Source organism: Mycteria americana, chromosome 2 (assembly GCF_035582795.1).
Source record: "Mycteria americana isolate JAX WOST 10 ecotype Jacksonville Zoo and Gardens chromosome 2, USCA_MyAme_1.0, whole genome shotgun sequence".
In the NCBI taxonomy this organism is placed as follows: domain Eukaryota; kingdom Metazoa; phylum Chordata; class Aves; order Ciconiiformes; family Ciconiidae; genus Mycteria; species Mycteria americana.
Window position 1 is genome coordinate 110872756 of NC_134366.1, and position 26089 is coordinate 110898844.

General features: G+C 37.1%; 1 protein-coding gene and 1 non-coding gene across 7 annotated transcripts in view; both read right to left on the minus strand.

Moving 5' to 3' along the window:
• Positions 1 to 26089, minus strand: part of ZNF407 (zinc finger protein 407) — a 355293-nt gene that overhangs the window by 212749 nt on the left and 116455 nt on the right. For 5 of the 6 annotated variants that reach the window (XM_075494274.1, XM_075494275.1, XM_075494273.1 and 2 more), the window contains one exon: positions 5442 to 5516. The exons of the other annotated variant lie outside the window; for it this stretch is intronic. In XM_075494274.1, coding sequence (XP_075350389.1) covers positions 5442 to 5516 — 75 coding nt within the window. The remainder of the gene's footprint in view (positions 1 to 5441; positions 5517 to 26089) is intronic. 6 annotated transcript variants of the gene reach the window in all.
• On the minus strand, positions 14481 to 14606 carry LOC142406873 (U6atac minor spliceosomal RNA). The gene has a single exon (XR_012774751.1). It is a non-coding gene; the product is annotated as a U6atac minor spliceosomal RNA (small nuclear RNA).

Here is a 26089-nt window from a genome sequence, read left to right on the forward strand (position 1 = left end):
AAACGCACGTGATGCGTGTACAGACAACAAGCCAAGAGGAAAGCTAGCTGTGAATTTTCAGTGCATCATCTACATCTGCACCTGAGGAAGCTCAGGTAACCCTAACGGCTTCCTGGCGCTCCTTTAGTCAGCCACAGACAGAGAAGAGCACTCAAGCAGCAAGCGACTGTGGAGCCTGTACCTATGCTCACACTCTGAAACAGTACAGCACCAGCCAAGAGCTGAACTCCACAGGAAAATACTGCTTTCGAAGGTCAAGTAAGCCTCCAAAATACTGAAAGTTTAACATAGATCTTGGGTAAAACTTCAGCTGCTAACCAATGCTAAAACTTTGAGTCCTTTCCACTCCCCTCCTCTCGTCACAAGCTTCCATCTAGTAAATACTTCAAGGAAAAGCAACATTTCCTTCCTTAGGGCTTTTCCGAAGAATGATTCTGCAACTCTCCAAGATCCTTTTCAAACCAAATGCAGGAAACAATCAATTAAGTAAGTTTTTCATTCCCATTCAGTTAAACTAGTAATGTTAGGTTTCAGTTGAAAAGCTCAAAATTATTTGCAAGAAGCAGTAAAAGGTGATGACAAGGCTTGATGGCCAGACCCAGCACATTACCCTCCGGTGGTTACAGGTAGCCTCTCCTCTGTGTATCCATATGTACTAGGAACGCTTCTAACTGGAAATCTTTCTGTGAGACAGTCACTTAGAGAACTCATTCTTTCAGAACATGTTATTACAAGATGATTGCATACATATATGTATGTATGACACATCACTCTGTGACTTTTACCACTTGCTTTCCCAAAACCTGCTGTAACATCAACTGGATCTTTTTATTTTGCAGGTACAGGGTAATATTACACAAAACAGGCATACCAAATAGTTACTATCGGAAATTTCTCTACTCAAAGAAAAATGTTTCAAAAGAAGAATTAACAGTTCAATTAAATAGAACAGAGTTGGACTGAAGGACTTCATTCACTTCTAGTTTTACATTCAAAATGGAAATATCAGAGGACAATGCAATTTATTACAAAACCGTTTTCTAAAGAGTATACAGAACATCAAACCCCCATTCATTTTTCCTGGCTACTTTTCTTTCAGACCTCAACAATGCCTTTTAATGACATACCATGTGGTCTTGTATATTTTACGATATTTATACGACACGTTAGTAGCATTTGATATTCCAAAATTCACACAGGCTTATGCAAGCACATCAAACAACAGGCACCTAGGAAATTCTTCTTTTTACTTCAAAGCAGTTGTGTAAAAAATACACAAAATTTAGAAGTACACTATCTTCCAACATTACTTGAAAAAGCATCCTAAATATATTTAGGCTGGTATTACACAGTAATAGTATTTACTTACAGCTCTTGCTCTCAAGTTGAAATCTTTACACAACTTTTCCAATCAATTAAGATAATTCAAAAATCATATGATCTTCATATGACATTACTAGCACTGTAACATTGATCTCATTTTTAAAGCGCATGAAAAAAACGCGGGAACAACCTTACAAAAATCAAACATATTATTAATGGCCTTTACAGAAAATGTTTTGTAACACAGATTCCAGTTCAGCAAGTGTTTGTGCTCCAAGTAACTTTGTATATATGAATGATCCTATTTGACTCAATGGGATTACTCATATGCAAGAAGTTATTTCAGAGGCAACTCATCATTTAAAATTCATAAGGAAGATGAGGTAATTAACTGTCAGCAGAGGCCTTTCTGTGGTAAACATATAAAAAATATTTTAAACAGATGTATCGGGTAGAATTCTAGTTAACAAAGTCTTATATACTATAAAACGCATATTGTACAGTACTAATGGTGTCCTGAAAAAAAAATCTCTAAAGAATAATTGAATGTATTTTTCCTTAAAAAAATTTCTAAATCCAGAGTTGTGCTTAACAGTCGCAAAATTCAATCTCACTGATGAATGACTTTTAATGATGAATGATTTTATTTTCTTGCTCGTATTTTTATGTGTGTATGTATATATCTTATATTCAACAGTGAAACACGTCTGTCTGTTCTGTTTTGCCACAATTTACACCTAAGTAACGTAATGATGTAACAGAAATTAGAACTTGGCACCATTAACACTACTGATGCATTCACCTTGTCCTCAACCACATTGTCTCCTAGACACAATAAAGGTGTAGCCAAAGATTTATCCTGCCAATAAGATATAGTTATAGGTCCCATGAAGATTACTGACACTGAAGTACCAAATATGTACTGGCCTTGGACTTAGCAGATAACATGCCAGTTTTGAGACACATTCAAGTTGACAATAAATCAGTATCACAGTTCCAATAACAGGAAAAAATACCTTAGAGGAATTTTTGTGTTAAAACATTCCACTTTTGAGTTAGCTATTAAATGGTAATGATCATAATGGACTAGGCAGTAGGGTTTTTTGTGGCTGAAATGTGCAGACGTTTTACTACAAGGCTATTTTTTTAAACTTCTGTGATGTTCAACTGCACAGTATTTTCCCCTTAAATCAATTTTGTCTTCCAAAAAAAAATTTTTTCAAAACAAAAGATGTTTTAGTAGCAATCTTATTACGGATTATACTTGTTTTCTATATCTGCACATGCAAACACTTCCACAGCCTCCATAACACCTCCCTTTTGTGCACACAAAAAAGCAATAGTTATGGGTTATGGAAAGCTAGAGAGAGCAAGGAGCACTAGTTCAGTACTGCTTACTAAATTGAAAATGTATTTTTTCTGTCCCTCTCAGAACTATCTCAGTGTTTGTCACTAGAAATTCCTTTCTGAGAAGTTTGTTATAAGGGCACCAATTTCTCAGGGTGTATGAGTTATAAATATTTTTTTCAAGCACCCTTTTGAACTTATTTCAATTTTCTGTTTTTGATGATAGTCATGCTGACAACTTTTTTTGGTCCATCAAATTCTGTAGTACAATTACATGAATTTACTTTTAATAAATTACCATCTTTGCATATATCAGTCAAACCATGAAGACTAAACACTTGCAAATAAAATGCATTATTAATTTAATTGTCACAGCCTATTTAGCTAGCTTCTATTAGTATTTGCTATAATATGCAATGTATCAGAGGGCAGAATCAAATTCAAAACATAAAGAATAAACTAATTATATTGTCCTAGAGAAATTAAAAAATAGCAAGCTTGCAAAATTATAATCAAGGCATTAATGTTTTAAATAGGTAAGAAAACTACATAAACTTAATTTATAATATGTTTATACCCAAAGTGATGGTTTAACATGCTGAAGAAGGATTTCTTCGGTTCCTAAAGCCATTAAAAGGCATCAAACTCTCTCATAATAGGAAGGGAAAGGTTGGAAAGAAAAGCAATGGTGGTTTGGTATTTACTGCACTAGACCACGTGGCTTAAACATCCACCATCACCAGTGAGGGACTGCTACTAGAAAATTATATTGTTGTAGCTCTGCCACTACTATTTGATGCTGCTCTACATTAAGCTGAAGTGCCAGCTAAAAAGGTATTGTACATAAGAAATATTCAAAAGATGGATGAAGAAATTTCAAAAGAAGAGAGTATTAAGTCACGCAAATATAACTTGTTTGTGCTGGCCCAGGGGTAAAGCTGCAACAGCTTGCGCTAGCAGATGGGGCAGGGAGGTTGCAGGCCTGAGCTGGGTTCTCTGCTCCTCGGTCAGCCAGGGCTGCAAGGGCTGTGAACCTGCCACCTTGCGGAGGGGCGGCAGGGGAGGGACCCCTCTCCTCCTCCTCTTTGCGCCATGCTGGAGGGCCAGCCAGAAAGCCTCTGAGGAACACGGGAAGAAATGGGGAAAATGGAAACAGCCAGAATGCTTTCAGAAGAAACACGCAAACAAAAGCCAGCAACAACCAATTTAGGTTATAGCATCCTGCTTGTTTAGGAATTCATTTCAAGATGATGATCGCTAAAAATATGCCTCTCAGGCTAAGATACTATATTTGGAAATCTATTGTATGTATCCTTTATTGCGCACATATTCACTAGGGTAATGCAAGTTATCTCTATGTTGTATTTATGATGATTATACAGTAAGTACCCCCTTGTAAAAGAACATACTGGTATTGAATGCTTCCAGTTATAAAATAAGCCACCAGAGCAAAACATTTTTCGTAATTGTTGTGCTATGACAAAAGATAACCAGCATAAACTTTAATATGGTATCTGCTTTGATGAAACTGTAATTGTTGTTTCAATGCATCATTCTATATTTTAGACGAAATAGAATGTCTCAAAACTCTTTAAATAACCATGTCTTAGGGAAATTCTGGTTATGCACATTGTAGAGGAAATCTCATTAAAAACATAAGCACCGCTTAAATAGGTGCCTAGTCAAACATAAGGTGTATATGGTGTGTTAATGCAAAACTCTACTCCTAGGTCACTCAGTGATTTAAGTGTGACAAACTTGTGAGGAAAGGGTCTAATCAACTACCATTTCCAGTGTCTTTAATAAGACATGAACATGACCCAGAAAGAGTTTTGCAGTGTTCTCCTACAACTCCTAGCTATCATTTAATTTCCCCTTCTTTCATATCAAAACCAGAAAATACTCTTTATTTATGAAAGCCTACACCGGAAGACTGAGTTACAAGGCAGTAATACTTGAAACAGTATCAAGTATCCAGTAATGAGCCCTGCAGGTAGGATACTTCCATCTACCCAGACTGAAAGAGAATATGCGATCTTTTGGCTATCCAAAAACCATCAAGTTTCTAGTTGCCCCAAAAATTCAATAAAATAGCAATAGCTATGCCACAATGTGCCTAATAAATCTGAGGCAAAATCTGGCACTGTGTTTGCAGATGAACAATTTGGTTTGTAAGACAGTTAAATTTTAAACCACAGAAAAAATAACCTGCTTGCAAAAAAACTTTGAAAATAAGTAACTGTACACAGATTGAAAAAAATAAATTAATTCATTTTAAAAATAGTCAAAACACCATATCCCTGTTCCTCTCCAAGAACACTAAGGAAACTTTTTTTTTTTATTCCTCTGTGGCTTTGACCTCAGTGATCAACATAAATCTCAGAAACTCATTTTATAAACCTATGAGCATCAAGGCCAGCAAGAAAAAAAAAGGGGGAAACAAAAAAAAAGAATATTTGATTTTGTACTTGGAGGCACAGTTACAACTATGGAAATTTTGAGAAAATAATATCACCTGTCAAAAAATGCCCAAAAAGGTGCAAATCGTACACTTTTTACATAGAATTGCTTTCTAGAGCCATTTTTCTATTGACACCCACAGACATGTCATAAGCACCACACTGGCAGAGCATTTAGGCACATTAGCTCCCTCTGTAGTTGGAGTTGAGCTAAAAGTCCAGGTGATTTCATTTTGGGTAAGCTAAATATTCCAGATAAAGTCTCCACATATTGTACAAGGTAAAATGAGAACGAATTTTCAAGTAGTTTACCTTTCTTTGGGTGTGCCAACTCCATGCTTGCCCAGTAAATGAGTATTCAAATGCTTCTTCATCACAAACGCCACCCTACCAAACAAACAGAAAACCCAGGAGGATTATTATTTTTATTAATACTTTTTTTTTTTTTTAAATACAGTATTTTTCTGGTTTGAGCATGCACTTGAACATATTTTATTAAAGGTGGACTTTTAAAAACCCCTGCTAGACTACAATTTAAATCTGGGAGTCCATTCTGTAACGACAGGTTTTCTTCAGGTTGCAGTCACATGGCTATTTTTCCTACGAATAAGTAATCACAACCATACATCACTGGTCAAAAAATGGAAAATCTATTTCTGCTTCCCTTTGCAAATTAGAACATCTCATACAATATACTGACAATACAGTCTATTTTCCCTAAATAACGTTTTCTCATGTTATAAACTGATACAGTTTTAGTTACACCTTTGAATTTATTTAAGCCTAATGGGCCCATCCTGCAACCCTTCTTCATACAAGTAGTTCCATTGTTTTCAATAAGTAACATAAAAATACAGCAAGATCAGATGCTTTAATCACTGCTTATGTCCGGTCAAACTTCATTGTATTATTTAAAGATATACACGGAAACAAATCAATAGCCTTAGTTATTTTATAGCCTTGTAGAAAAAAAAGGATGGAAAAGGTGAAGCACATGTTCATGAATACACTTTGAGCAGGAATATTGTTCAAACTGGCAAGCAAAGCGTCAACAAAATATATACTACCTGGCATTATGTTTCTACCAAATAAAACACAGATAATTTGCTTTAATTTTGGTGACACACATAATGAAACAGATAGGAGTCTATCAAGTACCGTTCTTCTGCTGATAAGACTATAACATCAATTTAATTATATCATGTGACTGCTTCAAACAATTTAGATATCAGACTGAAGCTTCAAACTAAAATGGTTCTTGATAAGCAAAAATTTTACTGCTGCAACTTTCAGTGTGAAAAGGGCTTGCAAACATTTTTGTTAATTATGTATTACAGCTGTCCTTCATAAAGTTAATTACTAATAGCTGAAAGGCAATAGACTCTATTTGCATATGTACATGAAAGGCATGACATATGCAAAAATATGATTTTAATTAGCATTCCATGATATGAAGGGCTACAAATCAAACTGGCATGTTATAAGATTTTTAACATTAAACGCTGAATTCATCTGGACGTGTTTGCAGTAATGGACAATGGAAGGACTGTAAAACACTAGCACTATGGGATATAAGAGCCACAAAAGCCAAGAGACAGTACTTTTCCTTTACAAATATGTTAATGTAGCTTCTCCATGTCTGATCTACTTTGGGCACTTTCACATTATTACAGAGCATCTCTCTTGTGCACCCCTTAAGGTGTAAGAATATAATTCTGTCTTATTTAAATGATAGCAATTTCCTCATTTTTTACAAAAAGACATTTAAAAAAATCTTAAATATTTTCCCTACACTATTTATAAGTATGGCATCATAATCATTACAACTGTGAATAATCTATCACACCGTTACCATCATTACTATGCAAGTGTCATCAGAATTACTGTACATAGGGAAAATAATTGTAACAAAATTAAAAAAATGTGTTCTAATAACAGCACAAGGCATTCAAAAGATACTGCCCTTGCTTTTTGGCAGAAATACTAACCATTTCTGCACAGCTGTGAAAGGTATCAAACAGATTTTAATTTAGTAATACTTGTATTTCCTGTTACAAACCTCTATTCTCCCCCTTCTCTAAAATAAAAACAAAACCAAAGATATTACTGTGAAAGGGCAATGTGCAATCAAAGTTGTAAAGGCATACTTTGCTATTTACATGGAATACAAAGATCCTGACCAGCTACACAGTATTTTTAGGGAAGCTTTTTTTTCTTCTGAGCCTGTGTACTTGAAGCTTCCAAACAAAAGCTGAACATTTCTTATACCGCACAACTGCAGGGGGTACAGACAGACATACCTTTCTGCAAAATCAAAGACAAAGGCCTTGTTAATAACGTGAAGCAATTAATCTCACATTAGCTGCCTCCTCTCTGTTGTATCTAGGTTCTGAGTAACCATTTTACTGCTGTTACATGGCACAAATAAAAGGAAGACTGACTCAGTGCCTCAGCGCCTACTAACATTTTAAGCTTTTAATGGAAGGCTTGAAGACTTAAGACTTGAGGAGTGCAGAACACCTCCATGCAAGCCTGGAGTGCTCAGCATAGCTCAGGAGCCTTACAGAATAAGGTAATACAGTAAGCCCACCTTATAGAATCAGGCCTTAAAAATAAAAGCAAAGTTGCTATTTTCATAAGAAATTGAGAACAAGATAAAAAAAATATTACCAACAAACAGAGACAGCCCTTATTGAAACAAAATATTTTTTTCCCTTAGAATTGGTGCAAAGTCTAAACATCTTGGTTTGGATGCTGAGTTTGAGGACAACCTAAAACAAACAAAAAAAACCTACAGCTGTGGGAACTATTTGTATATATTTACCACACACTGCAGGTGATTTTAAGAGAGAGGTGGTAGTGGTGTTTGCTGGCTTTACAAAACAAACACAAAAAGTGTTTTCAGTACATTGTTAACTCTGGGTTTCTAAGCAATTACTGTTTTAGTAGCCAAAAAATACTGGTTTTATCTATGCCAACAATTTACATCTGCTGATGTAAATCAGTTATTCCTAAGATACTGCCAGAACTGAATAGATAGATGACTTAGCCTTGGTCTTTTCAAGTGAATCTTAAGGGGAGTCTGGCTGGCACCGGTAAGGACCCAATGAGTGAACGCTTTCAAGATACGTTGCTCTAATACATCTTCAAATCAAAGAGAATCTTTCTGTCAGCTGCAGTAAGCACCAATTCAGGCTTTGCTGAATTTCTCATTTCTTGTTTTCTAATTCTAGCGGAAATAGAAGTGTGCAAATGCTAGAAATCAAATGGTTTCAGAAACACATCATAAAGGGAGTAGGAAAAACCTGTAATTGCCATACTCTGCTGTTTCCAACACATGCAAACCAGGCCAGACTAGAGGCCTGGAACCAGTTTTACAAACTCTGATCTGGACATACTCATACCCAACCCACATGAAGACAAAAAGTCACAGCCCAGCTGCTCTCCTGAGGATCAGCTCTTGTAAGGCAGAAATGTCTAGTCTATGCATCCAAGTCATGGTCACTGGAAGTTCCCTCCATTCGTTACAAAGACTGCTTCTAGAAGCCTCCTCTTGCAGTGGAAAAACGTGAGTAGGTAGGATTTCATTTGCTTGCAGTGGCATTCTGTTGGTTTCACTTTTTTAGTGATTTTCCACTACTCTAGCTCCAAACTAGCAACATCCTCCGTCTTACACACTCTATGTTCAAACTTCAGGATAAATGAAAGACAAGTTGAAAAAATGGCACAGAGCTTTAGACTAGCATCCACACTCCCTATGGACAATTTTTTGCACATAAGCTATAAATAAAAATAACTTCCAATCATAAATATATGAGCACCTTTCCCAAAATAAGTTTGCAGAATATTCTGTTTTCAGTTTAAAAGAGTTGTGGCTTTGTAGGAACATGTCCACTCATATTCCATGGCAGTCATCAAACAGTACCTGGACTCACTCCGCTGATTTAGGAGCCTCTACAGACTTGTCTTCAGTTATAAAAGCATATTTTAATGTACAAAAGAAACAAAGGGACTTCTAATGCTGGGAATAAAGAAACATATTGGACAATCTTTACTTCCACTTTTTATTCTAGTGTACTACAAGTTCTTCAGCATGTACAATGTTTATCATCACAGTACCCAAGAACTATGAACAATCTGTCATGTATTGTCTGTTCTTCCATTTTCTCTGCAGGGAGAGAATTGTGCTCTGTGAAGTATCTTGTTTTGAGAGGGCAAAAGATTCTAGGTTTTATTATATTTTGAATCTGTAATAGCTTTTTTCTTTTTAATACGTACATCGTTGTGTTAGTGAAAAGCCAAGCTAAAAAGCCAAACACACACAAACCAAAACGAGCATTCTGGACCATTAAGTCATGAAATCTGTTATTTCCTGGGTGTTTACCAAGTGCTCAGCCTTGGCCTAGTTCCAAGGAAGGTGCTACATCTTACCTCTACCAGAAAGTCTCTTGAAGCCACGTCAACAGACCAGTCATCTTGTAACTGCACATAACTGCTCAGGAGGACCAGCATGAAAATTTATTTTTGTGGGACTCTACAAACAAGGTATCCAGCAGTTGAAGAGCAATTTTAAATCACTTCTCAGTGGATACATTGCTCCCTGCAACTGCTCTTGAAGAATTTATCTTACAGACAACAATGTTCAATGACAGCAGAAAAGTCCAGGAGAATAACAATGAATATCTACCCTTTATTCATATTCTCAATATCCTTTACATCTCCTTTAAACTGTCCAGAACCTCTTTATACATGAATTTAAATCTGAGAATACAGGTAAGCTACTGCATGACATGTGCAGGCCCCAAGTCCACAGGATGTTTTAAAAAGCTCCTTAAAAGCTGAAAACATAAACAAAACCAAAAAAAAGCAGAACAGAATGCTATTATTTTTAAATTATTAGTATTTAGTACTTGGTTTTATCATGGGTTTTAGGCACTCAGAAAGGATAGAATGGTTTACCATTTTGGATAAATCACCTGGGAGATCTGACAGCTTCAAGTAATAATAAGAAAAAGGATCTCAAACTTTTATACACCATCACAGAATATGAGGAAATAATATATTATCCTGTCTGCATCAGTTTTTGTTTTCCACGATCTGTGCTTGAATTTCTATCCCTGTATCTTCACCTGAGGCAAGAAAACAAAAAATCAAGGCAAGCTGCACAGATCATGCCAAGAAGGGGGACAGTACATTGTGGCAAGTAAATAACAGCATGGACTCGATGGTTCTTATTACCTGAATGAAGTGCTCTTTTTCTTTACCATGTCTTGAAATACGTTGCAAACCCTAACTGCCTGTAGTTGAATGAGTGGTTCACAAGGAGTCATGCCAACAGGTGTATCAATTAGTAAGAGAAAGAAATAGTGCAGCTTCTCAAGGAATATCGTGACCCACATGTATTTCAGAATGTTCAATAAAATTTGTATATGTAATTACAGATTTTTGCATGTACTTTAGATTCATACACATAAAAGTAGAACTTTGTATATTCAAATCAGCATTTAGTCAAATAGTACATAAACAGCCTATACAAACTTAGAAAACTTTAAGTTTTTAAAGTCTCAAAATTATATAAAAAGTTGCTACCCAACTCTCATCTGTCTGTCAGGATCTTGTATTCTGCAGGTCAGCTTCAAGAACAAGAGTGCAGAGGAAACTGCAGAACTGCCCAGAAAGCAATGGTTTTCTATGAACAAGTAATCTTTTTTTCCATGCATCAAAAGTCTAAATTCCTGGGAATTTCTTCAAGTCCATCATTCGTGGATGTTTGCTGATTCTGAAGGGTCCAGACTGGGGCGCTGATAACTCTCTTGCATGACTGCGCGCAAGGGACTCAATTTAAAAGAGTATCTGGCAGGGCAGAGTCTGGTGTGGAAGATATCCAGTAGTCTGAAAGGCTTCATGCCCTTTGTGACAAGATGTCAGGTTCAAGTAAATATCTGGCAGGGCGAAGTCTAGTGTGGAAAACATCCAAATACCTGAAAAACTTCATGCCCTTTGTGACAGGACGTCAAGTCCTAGAACCCTGCATAGGAAAGCTGGGGTTTTCTGCTGACTCATTTAGCAGCCAAATGAAGCAGGTCTTATTACTTCCAGCTAACAGTTATGGTTATTCTTCTTAAGTTAAAAAAAAAAAATCAATAACATTTCAGAAGGTTAACAAGTCATGCGTAATCACCCAGTCTGCGATGTTGAGAGCACTGTGACCCGTTGAGTTATACTCCCTGCTGACCCCACGTGTTAAAGAAGGATATGGCTATTTTATGCTCCACCCTCACTAACACTCATAATTAAACTGGAAAGTAAAACGCATACATTTGGCATATGTGGCTTCTTTCTTCTCTTCTTCAAGTGCAAACAACTTGGCAGACCGGAAAATGCAAACTTTTTCTCTTGAAAAAAGAAAGCGGAAGAGGCAAATGAGGACAACTTTGCCATCACTAACAAGACAAGAACCAGAGTAATACAGCAAGAATAGCAAGAGTATCATGGTAATTCATGGAACCTAAAGACTTAACGTAATTTTAAAATTTCTGAGAATTATTATCCTTTCTGCCTTAAGTTGGAAGGTGGGGGTTTTTTACAATTTTCCATGCAACAATCAGGTATGTTTCTTAATTATTTATTAACTTTTCAACTTTGCCATGGAGATGTTTTGTTGCTGAAGTTCAAAACCCAACAATTTAAAAAATTAATTTTATGACAATATGCAATCATCAGTGCAACACACTACAACCTTCTCTTCTAAAAATACCTCATCTCATTTTTACTGTTACTTGGGATGAGCTAGCAATGAAGCCGAGATGCCCAATGAAAAAAAAAAACGAAGGGAGAAGACACCAACTTATATCAGTGGAACACCTGTACACAGCTTGCACCCAAGGTAGACTTGAGTATCACAGCAGCTACTGTTCCTGACTTGCTTTGAACAGGATGACAGACAACAGGATTGTCAATGTGCTGTTCAATGACCTGCATCAATCTCAAGAATAATTTACTGCTATATCAGACAGATCATTATGGATGAGTTGCACACTATCAATCAATCGACTGTGTTGTTCCTGCATATTCCTGAATCTATCACCCAGAAGAGAGTGAAATCCCTCAACATATTCTTGTTGCTTTCTGCCACCAATATGCATCCCTCAGGATGTGAAAGAATTATTAGCCACGTGGCCGTAAAGTAGTAGCAATGGGCACAATTACCTCCTTTTACTTATTCTGGCAGAAGAGACCTGGGTACAAAGAAAGAGAAAACTAAATAAAAGAGAAAACATCCTCTGCTGTTCCACTCAAGCTGGCTTGGAGAGATCTTGCCATCCAAAGTTGCTGAGTCCTCCCACCATCCCCTTTCAAGAGCTGTATGTTACAATGTAAACCATCCAGGACAGAAATTTAGTTTGTCATTGCAAGGACTGTGGCAAAAGAGGAATACACTGGCAGTATTTACATTATGTCCTCCCCCATGAGGGAACTCACATATTTGTTATTGTGTGTGTCACCTGAAGTTATTTATTTTGTAACTGAAATCAGAAAGGTTTCCTGTAAGTTAGCTATAGGTCCATTCTGAATTTTATTGGTTTAGGCATTTTGTGGTGGTTTTTTCTTAAATACAAAAAGTACCCTTCAATAGCAGATGCATGAATAAGCCAAGTTCAGACAGTGAAAACTGTTATTAACATAAAGGTGAGAGGAAACTTAAGAGTGCAACTGGGAACTTTTAGATTTGGAGATACAATAAAAAGCCGCTCACATGGCATACAATGCACATAAACTGTATCATGTTCACTGACAAGTTTCCAGAGACCACACACCTTGCCTCCTTAAAGGAGGGAGAAAGCCATTGCACTCTCTAGTGCATAACTCTCTGCTGAAAATGGGACTTAGTTACTTCAAAAGAATCTTACCGTGTGGCTCAAAGAGTATAGGCTGGATGGCAAAATTAAACACTAGTGCATGGACATATATTTCAGTAAATGATGCAGCATGCTATTATACATAAGAAATATAGTTTGGACCATATAAAACACCACCAATACACTTTCAGATGTGCAAGCATAAAAAGTGACAGAACAGGGCCCAAAGCATTATCCATTTCATAATACCAGAATAAACCACCACCAGAAGGTCATGTCTGCTGTTTCAAGCCATAACAGCAAGCAAACCAAGGGAAATACTAGTCAGCTTAAAAGTAGAGGATTTCTCTGAAAACAAGTGGATCTTTCCTTACGGTACCCTATGACATCTTAAATGAACAATCGAGAGTTTCAAGTGGTGGCATCCCCTCACTGCCCCACGCTCCAAACATCAGCAATTAGGAAGGCTCTAAAATTGACAGCAAAATATCATTTATGAATAGACTAAAAATTAATGACCAGTGAAACAGGTCAGACCAAAAAACCAAACAAAATGCAATCAATTTTAGAAAATGCATACCTTTTAATTCTCCCCAAACACCTATGTTTAGAAAGAAAACTGAAGCTGTTCATGCACCATTACTAAAAATAACAATCTACTTCAACAATATGCTGCTGGGTATTCTTCTCAAACAAAATAAAATGTAATAAAATATTTTATTTTTGTTTTAAACCTGATTTTTCCTACTGAATGTGAATTGATCTACTGTCCATCTAAATATCCACAATTCTGTCATGGAGTGAAAAAAAAAAAATAGACTAGTAAAAAAAAGAAATAAATAGGAGATTATTTATTATACAGTATATTGCTAAACTGATAACTGTAAGTAAACAAATGGCTCTCTACTTATTTTGGTTGTTTAATGAGCAGACTAAAAATAGCTGAACAGTGGCAAAAACTTTAAAGTCAAAAGGTGTTCACTCTGTCAGGAAATCACCTTACAAATATATGAGAAAATTAGTACCGCTACAAGAAATGTTTGTTTCGATATTCAGAGGAGTTAATGAATGTTAAGTGATAACGGTAGACAGCAGCAGTATGTAATTACATTTCTAAACACACCTTACCAAATCACTTCTAAGCTAAAAGAATCACCTGTTCTATTAATTTTCATTGGTTATCAAACATCTGTAACTGTCACCTCTAACAGGTGTTTGGTAATCTAACAGCTGCACAAAGACAGAGAAAAAAAAAAAAAAGACAGAATCGCAATGTGCTTTCTGTAGCGCCGCTATCAACCTCTCAGTCTACAACAATGCAGAACCTGGTTGCCTAAATTCTGAAATGCAACCTTAGGCTCCGTGTTGGGAGTGCCTCTAAGAGAATACATGGGAGTACATCTAAGGGAGTACATGGGAGAGATGGGAGTACATCTAAGAGAGACTACCATCAACATCCAGAAAGATGACACCAGAGAACATACTTGTTATGCTAAATGAGACTGCAGGAATGTTTTAAATGTAAATGAAGGTTTACAGCTATAAGCATTGTGATCAAAAGAGCACCTACCAACCTTGCCACAAGAAATTGCTTATGTCCTCTCTTTTCTCACAATACGTACATCCAACATTCCCTTAACTCTGGTCCCTCCCTTTTCCATTCCCTCCCTTTCTTCAGACATTGGTCTGTCTACCTGCTTGTGATCCAGTCCACTTCCTAGCATGCTCAGGACTTCAGATATAGAATTTGATGTAGTAAGCATCAGTTCCACATATCATCATCTTGCACGTGGAAAGAGACAGCAGGATGAACAGACTAATGTTTGAAGTGGAAGTTCTTCAAAGTAGATTCAACCTTTTGGGAAAGCCAGGTGAACCACATCTCTAAGTGCCCTGAGAGGAGTTTTGAAATATCTGACTTTCTGCAGACAGTTTGTACAGAGCTTCCCAGCGATTCTAAGGAGCAAAGTTGAAAATGCAAGAAACAGCCTGTAAAACTATCTCAAAATAAGGATGTTTCAATGACTTTCTACTTAAAATTAGAATGGATAGAGCCAAACAAATATACTTAATCTTTTGTTCTTCCTGAACAAAAAGTCACTTCTGATATTGTAGCTTCTTCCTAACTGCTCAGAAATTGTACTGCAGACTGAGTTACCACGTTTATGCAGAGGTTCTAGGAAAAGCCAGCTTGAGAGTGAAATCCTCGTCATCAAAAGAATCTACTCTTGCCTGTCTTTAAAGGAAATCAAATCAAATATAAAGATAGTTGATTGTGAGCTAGAAAACATATAGGGCCTGCAGTAGCAGTGCCACCATATATAACTCAGTCAATTCAGCAGCTATAGTGCCTGTGGTCTTTTGCAAAGTTGCGAGGTACGAAGAAAGGAATGAGATGAATAAATTGGTCACTGTCTGATGACTGAACTGCTCAGAAGTCATACACAATCAGAAGGCATACACAATTTTTATTGACAATTTACCCACAATTTGAAAATGCTGCTGGTGATAGATGGTGGCTGGAGCTAAGACTCTGCAGTCTGCTTGATCTGTGAGAGCAGTGAGAATCTTGCCCTAGGTCTTTGCTTGACATAGAAAAGCAAGTGCTGGTTGATTTGTTTATTCCTGAGACTTAAATTCAGCTGTAAAACATATCCTTTTTGTCTTATATCCAGGCATTCCACAAGACTGTTTGACTTAAGGTGGAAAGCAAAATACTTCAGAATATCTGTTTGCCAAAGTAGCTGCAACTGCATAAAGATGACTATGACGGCAGGACCTAATCTGTAGCCATCAGACGTACCATCCACATGGATGAACCTGTAACAGCCTGGTCAAATCAGAACAGACTGGTTCCAGCCAAGGAAAAAACAAGGTAATCCTTTGGATCAGATTGCTTTCAATCTACAAAAACGCATCTGGTACTTGTATGCACATAAACATGTTTGGAGCACAGGGGAAAAAGAGGACACCCACCTTCGTTCTGGCTTTCCTTGTCCAAGGACTCTCAAGCCTGGACATTGCTACCTTGGGGACTAAGAACCACCAAACACTGTGGTGTCAGACCAACCATACTGTATGCCTAACACTTGGCTAGTATGTTTGATTAATGTTTAATTTTTCATTGTTAAAAGACATCTTCATTAGTAGTTGAGCATAAATAAAAGCTTGGAGTTTTCAATCTCAACGGGCATCTCAGTCTCTCCAGATATTTCCATCACGGCCATCCCCAACTCTCTCCCCAAAAGTTGAGAGTTGCAACAACTTCCTCCTCCTACCACTGAAGCGGGAGGAGATTGGCTGAAGAAAGTAACAGGGACTGTTAGAGGAAACCATGATAGGCAGACCAGACTCTTATGCACTCTACAAGTACTACAGACCGACAAAACTCTCTCAAACTATGGCACTGAATGTAGAGTGTGCGGATGATATTAAGAGCAGCATGGAAGTCTATCCAAACGAGAATTCCAGGTGTTAACAGTGGCGTTACTTCACTTGTCCCATGAGCAAAGTAACACCTCTCACCACTTCAACCACAGACTTAGCAGTAGAATTACTAGTCACTAAAGCTGCCAAGTGCAAAGTCTGGTGTTTCTTAGGTTTGCCTTTGATGTCCAGCAGGACTCACTTCAAACAGAGAAGTCCAAAGCCAGGACTGCAGGGATTAATAGAGTACTCATCTGAGATATAATTATTATTGAAGCAATAAAGACAATAAAAAAACCCACTGAATTTAGAAGCATGTTTTGCACAAAAAAAGCCATTCCTACAGTCCAGTATAGATGTTGCATGCACTAGGTATGAAGACTGTTATCAGTCTGGGAAAACCAAAGGAATATAGATCAGACAAATCAGTACAGTCATCAAGATGATATCTGTGACACAGCACAAAATGTGCTCTGGCAAAGAATATTCCAATCCCAGCCAGCAGTTGAGATTAACTCTGACCATTTCTGGCCACAAATCAAGCATGAGAGAGATGGGAACTATATAGTTGCCCAATGGAATTAAGAAAAAAACATCTTTGATCTCAAGGGCCTAGATATACTTACATATTGAGTGTACATATGAACAAACAAGTGAAAAAGAAATGAGTTTTGCTGCAAACAAAAGCTTATAGCATGTTATCTAAAAAAGAAAGGAGAATTGATAAATTATCTGAAAAGATGCAATAAGAGGAATTCAGCTTTTTCTGAGCTTGCCAACCAAGCTTCTGAGGTACGTTACTAACTGGATAAATTACAGGACTTCTGTTTTTATATACAAAGTGACAACCTGGTCCTATAAAGAGACATAAACCATGTCTCTTTAAAAGAAAAAATATTTTCAGTCTCAATATCTTTCTGAAACGAAGCTTCAATTATAGGGCTTTTCCTTTTCTGATCCTTGCTGTCATTGCAACCGCACACCCCCCCATAAAGCCTTATCTCAAGTGCTAGTATGAAATGATGGGATCCCACAGGTCCGCTTTTGGTAAGAGGGAAACATGACAGCAAAGGCAACACAGGTACCACACACAGTGCTCCTCCATCTTATTCAGTATTGCACCACATTTTGATTTTCATGAATGTATTCCTGTTAGAGCACTGAAATTTAATAAATATGTTCACAACTGAGGCATGCATACACAAAAACACTTGTGTGTCCAAATGACCACCTGAAAACACTGTGTTTCCCGGAGGTCGCTCACAGCTATGGAACAGAGCATGTAACCACATGCACACAACTCCCTGCTTAGCTTTGTAACGCAATGCAAGTAAAATGGCTCTCACTTGGGAGCAAACGCAGCTCCCCAGTGTTTGACTCACAAGACCCATGTGCCATAGGGCTTGCTGCACTTTTCCCATCAGAGGGCTGAGTCGTCCTGGGACGGTTTTCAGCCAAGAAAGGCCTCGAATTTTAGGCAGTTTAAATTATTCTCTGCAAACACTAAATACATGCAAAATGCTTTCTCGTTTGTTATAAACAGAAATAAGCAAACAAAAATCAAAGGGCTGTTATGTTTCTTTACAATTTCTCATATTAGCAGAACCCCCAAAACTACGATTTATGACATGCAATGTTTGCACCTGGACAGACCTGAAGACAGAAATAGTCTGATCAGCGTGCAACTTTTATAGCACTGGATAGTAGGCAATGTTATGTGCAACACATAGCCAAACGGATTAACGGAATTGATTTTATAAAGAGTTACAAACAAAATAGTCCAAAATATTAACCAATAAACACATGCCTGGGTGGAAATGCCCTATTATAAAATTACTGTAAAGATCCTCAAACTGTGCAGGGGAGAAAAAAAGTCCAATTTTCCACATAACCTGACAGTTCAGAGTTTTCTGATAATAAGATCCAAGGAACCTGTAAACCCAAGGCTCTAATTTTCTTATGGCGACTGTGTAATATTTTGCAAAGTAAAATTGACTGAGATGGAAGCTATTTTGCATGGTACAGTGGCGATGGCTAACAAATGAGAGTTTTGTGGGCTGAATGTTAGTCCCCTGCCTCATCTGCCACCCCTAATGACAGCAGCCACCTGCTGTTTTATTGTCACAGCTGGAGCCGGTTCACACTCCTTGGTGCTGAGCTCTGCCCATGAGCGCCAAGCTCTCGCCTCGCCTCATTACTTTGATGAACTTTTTATGGTCAGCACCCATGAAGACCTCATCTAGGACTACACAACCTAGATCGGCTTCAGGGAGTGCTTCCAGCTAGCATGAGGTGATAATACACAGTGACACCACGGCTGCTACTGCCTGTCACTTAGTCAAGTCACTGTACTGTACTTCTGGCTCTACAGGGCCCTCAACAGGTAAAATGCCATGAAATTCTCCTATATAATAAAGTTCACTCTCTCTTTTTCACATTGCAATATAGAGATCATATCCTACTAGCAAAATTTAGCTTTTCAAAGATAGATATTAAAATAAAAATGTATCATGCTGTTTACTACGTATAACTACAGACAAGAAATTTCTACATTGTCTGGACATAAACCTGCTGCCTTCCTAAAAAAATGTCCTGGCACTAAAGAAAGCAACCATGAAAACCATATTACGGCTTGATTAACATCACCAAATAAGAAAAAAAAAAAATTACATGCATTTTACAAGAGAAGGACCATTTCAACTTAAAGAACAGAAAGCACAAAACCAAAAATTCAAGGCAGTCAAATCGAATTATTACCCAAATGAATCCACAGTGGAAAATGATATATGCTACTACTGTCCCCTCCCAATCCCCCCCCCATACATTTATTAGATATGATAATATATCAAATCAAGATAACAATGAAGCAAAGCCTTTTACATTTTTTTTACTTAATCAGAGCAGTCTGTTACTATTTTCTGCTAATTTAAAAGCAGATATAATAATACTTTCCTTTTCAAAATTTTTTTGTACTGACAAACACTCTGAATCTACTGAGCCCATATACATTTTTAAACTTCATCAGAAATTTTTTTATTGACGCATTTAGAGCAGATTGCTTTATGCTTGATCACTGAAATTTAACCCCAGGTTTACTTTCAGCAGCAGAATAATCTTTTTGGTGTCAACAGAGCTTTACTTTTGCCCATATTTACATATATCATTAAGATTAATATATGTGCTATTAATAATAATTTCATTAACATTCTGAAATCATCAAATAACATTTTGACTTTTGAATGGCTGTAGGCTATTATAAGCCTAAAAACCAGAACATTTTCAGTATTCATTGTGTAGCAATCCAGCTGATCAGTTTTGACAAATTCATGCAATGTTATAAGCCATTAAACTTCATTTAGTTTCATTTAAAAATTCCACCTAAAAATAAAAAGCAACTGTCTTTTTTGTACAGACAGTAGAATTTCCAATAAATAGCAGCTCCCAGGATCCTCCAAAAAGCCCTGGGTTTTTTTTATTTTACTGAAATGTTTTTAAATTTATCATAAATAGAGTTTTTGAAATAATATTTTTGAGACTACTGACCTAAGAAGATTTGAACACTTCCAATGTGGTACGGTGCAATTTAGTTCCTCCTGAAGAGCGACAGTGCTACGGCTACCCTGCGCTTCACATGACAAGACCCCTATGACAGGTAGAACCTTAAAAATGTTGCTGAGCACACACTTTATCCTACATTTCTGAGAATTTACTTATGCAAGCCCTTCTTTATTAGTGCTTCTTAAGTGTGACCTAAACTGCAGTTGAAGAGCCAGAAAAAATAATGATTCAACAAAGGTTTCCATTCTGCTAAAAGCTGAGGACCTCCCACACAGTCCTGAAAAGTATTCAAGAGAACGGGAGGACACACAGAACCTCACATAATGACGGCCTAAAATGTGTGAACAATCCCGCTAAATATAAACAACATCAATTTCTCTACCAATACAATTTCACCAAGCCCTTGACTTCTGTACAATGAGTTCAACAAGAAAACTTCTTGTGAAGCACAGTGAAATATTGATCACATCCTTTGGAGAGTCCAACAACAGAACAGAAAATTGCTTTTAGAAGAAAAAGGAATTCCCTTCTTTTGACTAGATGACGCATCTGTCAAATGCATAATTTGTAGGACTCATGTCATACCCTTAAAAATAAAATACCAAAGATGCAGCTTGATCAGTGCAGGGTAAGACATTATGAAATGGATAAACTGCCTCAGTGGAACAATCAATGGTTTCAGTAGAACAATCTCATAATGGTGCTGGTAATTAAATAACAATGCCTGAAAGATTTTTTCCTCCTTTCTTTTTTAAAAAAAAAAAGAAAAAACCAAAAAAACAGTAGTGTGTCAGCTGTAGTATGCTTATTGCATGTTTTGTGATATGACATATTTAATCCCTCTAAAAAGTTTCTCTTTTATCAATCTCTAATCCACAACAAAACTCTAAAGCCACAATTAGCTCGGTATTTATTCTCCTAGCTAAAGGAATTTAAAAATAGTTATAGTTATAAAGGAATTTGTTAAAGGATGCATGGCTATCCAGACTAGCTATATTTGCTCGCTGCCTTACAAGACGTAGCCTGCATGCATGTATAAATATTTGGAAATATTTTTTCCTTTGCAACACTGTGTTGCCTTGGCATTATGACTGTGTTTTAGAGTTGTATTCTAAAATATAATTTCAATACCCAGCACTTATAGTTCACTGGTCTGTAATTCTTCATATCCCTCTATTTTCCACCAATTTTAATTTTAGTTACTATTATTTTAAGTTCATTTTCCATGCCCTTTCAATTGTGATTGTTTTCCAATGTGACAACAAACATCAGTGCCATTTCTGATGGTGACTTTTACTGGAGTAAGAAAAAACCAAACTTTTAAAAGGGAAGCTATCAGAAAATCATCAGATAGTAACAACTTGTGGTCAGTATCAAGATGAGCTGCATGTGAACAGACAGTCTGGAGGTGACAGGATTTGTATTCAATTACTAATCCCCTGAGCCATTCAGCCCCCTGCACGATAAATTCCTATAAGCTGATCCCTTAACCCATCACCAGCTGGTCATGCTACTGCATTCCAACAGTAACGACGAAAAGGGAAACACCTTACATTTTCTATTTAAATCTCCACTATACAGAATAGTCATGTTGGAAAGTCCCCAGACTGCTTTTCTCATCTACTACATAGAAGAAAATGGATCCTACGAAAATAGGAACAGGCACATGAAATTATTTGGCTTAACATAAATATTCTGTCTTCTGTACTTACTCCAAGCACACAAAGAAGCTTTCAATGTACATTTTTTTCCTTGTACTGAACAGAAATACAGATTGATCTTAAAAAATGGCTAAACTTCTATGCCTGGTGTTAAAGAAAAGGATATTCATGTGAAGGATATCGGAGACATTGCTGAGGAATTGTTCACTCTTTAAAAAATATCTCTATAATGCTGCCAGTGCCAGTGTCAGGTTGGGCAATTAGCCACTTAAGTGTTAATAAGACCTGCCAAGAAGCTATTTTATTTTTGCCTCGGAATATTTGTGTATCTGTGAGCTGGCGTGTGTTTGTGTTCATGCATCAGTGGAATCTGGTTGTTCATGCCAGGTTTTCTTATCACACTTTTCTGCCTCTTTGAACTTGCACATTTCTGCAATACAAAATGGACACGTGTCTGCTGATAATGTCAACATACTTACATTCACAAAGAAAGATTTTGTGTAACTAGATCTAAAGTAGCCTTTTTTGTGTTCATTACCTGACCCTGTCTGCTTACACAATACTAGAAGAGCCATGCATGGGAAGAACTCCAATCCCGAAGCACCTCTAGGAGATGTTAAAAGACAACAGATGTGGAAGAAATTAGCATCTGATTACAATATCCCTGGCTAAATAGTCTCCTACAAACCTCATTTTTACATGTTATCTGAAGGAAATTCTCACTTCTCATAGCAGACCAGGTTCAATGGGGTGCTGAGAGCATCCTGTTATCTCTTTAATTTAGATCTCATTATGCCTTAGACTCCTGTACATCCATCTAGGAAATTCCACTTGGAAATAGGAGTAGGTACAAAATACATCTAACACGCTCTGACTAAGACTACCACCTAGGAAGCCTGAAGACATAAACAGATCTCTATCTCCTTGTCCAGAGTTAAAAAAAATCTGGATTTTTTTTTTTTTTTTTTGGGGGGGGGGCAGACCCATCAACTGCAAGCCTTTATCTTAATTCAATAGCAAAAGTACAATCATTCCAAACAAGGTAACTTCAACAGTTTTGATATAGTCATTCAAAATTAAAACCAATGCAAAAAAGATACACACAATTTGCAAATCAAAACTGAACAGTGCCAAGTACAAACAGAAGTATGAAAACCCCCTTTCATAACATTTCAGAATACAGATATTACCTGGCATTGAAGCTACCTTCTTGAATACCTATTAGAGAACTTCACAAATCTTAACAGTACTGACAACTCATACAGAATTTACCATCACTTATGCTAAAAAAAGTCTTACTTTTCAAGAAATGTGTTTAAACAGCCCTGATGAAAATTAGTATATTTTGTAAAACTGTAAGTACAATTAAGGCTAATGAAAGTAATTACCTAATATTACTGCCCTTAATCAGGGGTTATGGAGGAAGGTAAGGTACAAGTCAGTAAATATGGCGCTGATAGCGAAATACAAACTCATTGCTATTAAGTCTCTTTTATCACGGCATTACAAAAATGAAGCATGTGAGTGACAAACGTTCTTACACAAGGTTTCAAAGCCAAGATTGCCATTTTTCCTAATAAATCCCACCAGTCTGGAGAAGAGGAACGCTGTGCTTAGCTAGAGCACCAGTTAACCCCTACATTTGTCAGACATGCTACAACTGCTGTGCCTAAGGGTGAAGCTGGTACAATAATACCCCATTACACACTCGAGATCCCGTTCATGCTTGCTAACTGTCTTTGGCACATCCCAGCAGCTGTGCTGGAGAGGAATCTGCCTGCAGGATGGCCAATGTTACCACTCAAGAACTCCACCTGAGAAGTGCTGTTTTACTAAATGCTATCAACTTCTCCATGGATCCCCTCAGCAGGGGATGTTTAGAAATGGGATGCATCACCACCTCACTCTTGCCTGTTCTGGGATACACCTCTGAGCAGAAAAGAGACCAACACCACCTACACATCTGTGCCCTTGCTTTTCATACAGTCTGTGCCAAAGGGGAAGAAGGGCTAGCATGCATTCATTGACAGAAGTGAACAGGCAAATTCTTTCAAGTATTCTTCAGGTTAAAATGGAATTCCCTTTTTGAGCATTCTTCTAATATTTTGCTACATACATCTGCAGCTTTTACGTTTGGGGTTGCCAAAGAATTCTGCTTTTTCTTATCACTTTAGTAAGCAGGAACACAGCATTTCTTCTCACCTTTTTGTAGCTGCATCACTAAAAATAGGATTATAAAACATTCAGAAAGGATGCATTTCATTCTAGCAACATCACATTAAACTGAAAATATTCATTGTAAAAAGATTTTAGAAGATTTGATATTTTTGTTTCCAATGTATCTCTAAATTAATGCAAACCTACTTCCTCTGAAGAGGACAGCAAACAAGTGTTGGTTTCACTATAGTACATATGATCTAGATACCAAGGTCTAATCATAACATATTTATCACCATCTAGCATTTGGCTTGTATATGATGTCCACAGGCACTTGTAGTGATAGCTGTCAAACTGCATTCTATTTCTGGCATAAATGAGCATAACAACAAGGACAAGAAATGGAGTGCAGTATAGAGTAACAACACAGCCTGGAATTTAGCCCATAGTAAAGAAACAGTCAAACTCATTATCGACCTCAATGATAGAGGTTCATGCTTACGGTGGCAGAATATTTCAGAAGTCACCAAGCTTCATGGGGTTTGTTTCTATTAAAGGGGCAAAAAATTGTTTTAGAAATACAGTATCCTTCTCCCTTCCTTTCTCTTCCACCATATCAGAGATCAGAAAATCTTAGTCAAGCCACGCATGTTCTTGGAGAAGGAGGTCTAAAAGGACATGACCCACTCTCCTTGGATTTCACAACTGCTTGTTCCAGTGCTATTTAAGCATAAGCATATTTCAAGTATGCTACACAAAAAAAGCCCCATCTTACTCTCTTTCAAGGAAAAAGGAATAGAAATGAATGGGGGGCAGGAGGAAGAGAAAAACAGATTATCAGTGACTAAGTTCCTAGTTCGTTTTCAAAGTCTTGTCTATATTCCGTACTTTTAATATTCTAATTTAATTTGACAGTAACCTTTTTTCCTCCTCGGTCTGCTCATAGTCACTTTTCTATTACTCCCTTTTTAACTTCTCCCTTGAACTGGAGATACTCCATAACTGTATACCTCAAAAGATTTTGCAAGTCTGCATCCATCTCTCAATCTTACTTAGAGGAAAACCATGATTCTCAGATGTAAAGATGAATTTCTAGTCAACCCTTACAAATGCTATCAGTGATAAAGATGAGGTAGTTTTAGTGGCTGGGGAAACACAAACCAACCAACCCCATAGCACAGAAAGAAGAGAATATTGCTTGGCCATGCATTGCATTACAAGAAAGTAGTGATGGGGAAAGCAGCCAGTAGCATCACCTACAACAGTATATGGTCCACTGGCACATGATGAAGTCAAAGTCCTTCCATTTAAACTGGAGGTTCAACTCTCCTTGACAAGCAAATGACAGAGCATGTGCGTCATTCAGAAATGACTCGGGTTATTGACAGTGCAGAGAGTCTCCTATCCTTTACGACATTTCTGAAGAACAGAGGCCGCAATTAGAAAACATATGTACTAAGATTCACCTCTCTTCCTCAGATCACACTTTCCTTAATTTTTTTTTTAATAGATTATTAAATTTATATATAAAGTCAAGTTCCTGACAGCTTGTTATTTCCCCATCCTCCATCATTCAGTGGTGAATGCTTAACAGGTAAAAAATACACAGTCCTTTTCTGCAGCAACAAAGACCAACGTTGGCACCTTATATAACTAACAGTTTCCCCATGATACAAAAGTCACTAATTCCCTTAGCTCCCAGGGAAGTAATGGATATTTGTTCCTGAGAACCTCTTGATTTGAGAGAGAGAGAGAGAGAGAGAGAAAGAGAGAACCAGATATAACCAGAGTCTGATAGGCTTAAAAATTTTTTTCAGTCCTGCAAGCAGCATCTGGTACCCAAAGTCAGTTTTATCTGTCTTATGAGTAGTCACACCAAACCCAGGCCGATATACATGAAGAAAACCTGCTAAGGCTTCAGAGACAAACTGATACAGAACAATATAGCTGTTCAGCAGGAAACTGAAAAATGGAAAATAGGAATCCTAAAAATCAGTGGACTGCACGCCAGGCAGAACACATCGCAATACTGAGCTGTATAAACAGAGACAAGTTAAAGGGCATCTAATCTTTACATTCTCTAAATTAGTTACACTAAACCCTGTACTAATTTAACTGTTACAGTAAATCCTTAAAATAAATATTATTCAGCAAAGGCCATGGCAACTTGTGCTGTATTTGTAAACCCCTGGCCACCTGAAACGAGATCAAACTCATTCAGTATTCTTGAGAGCCTGTTCTAAAAAGTAAACTTTGTATTGTGCATACATGAGGAATATACTCACCTGAAGGGCTATCC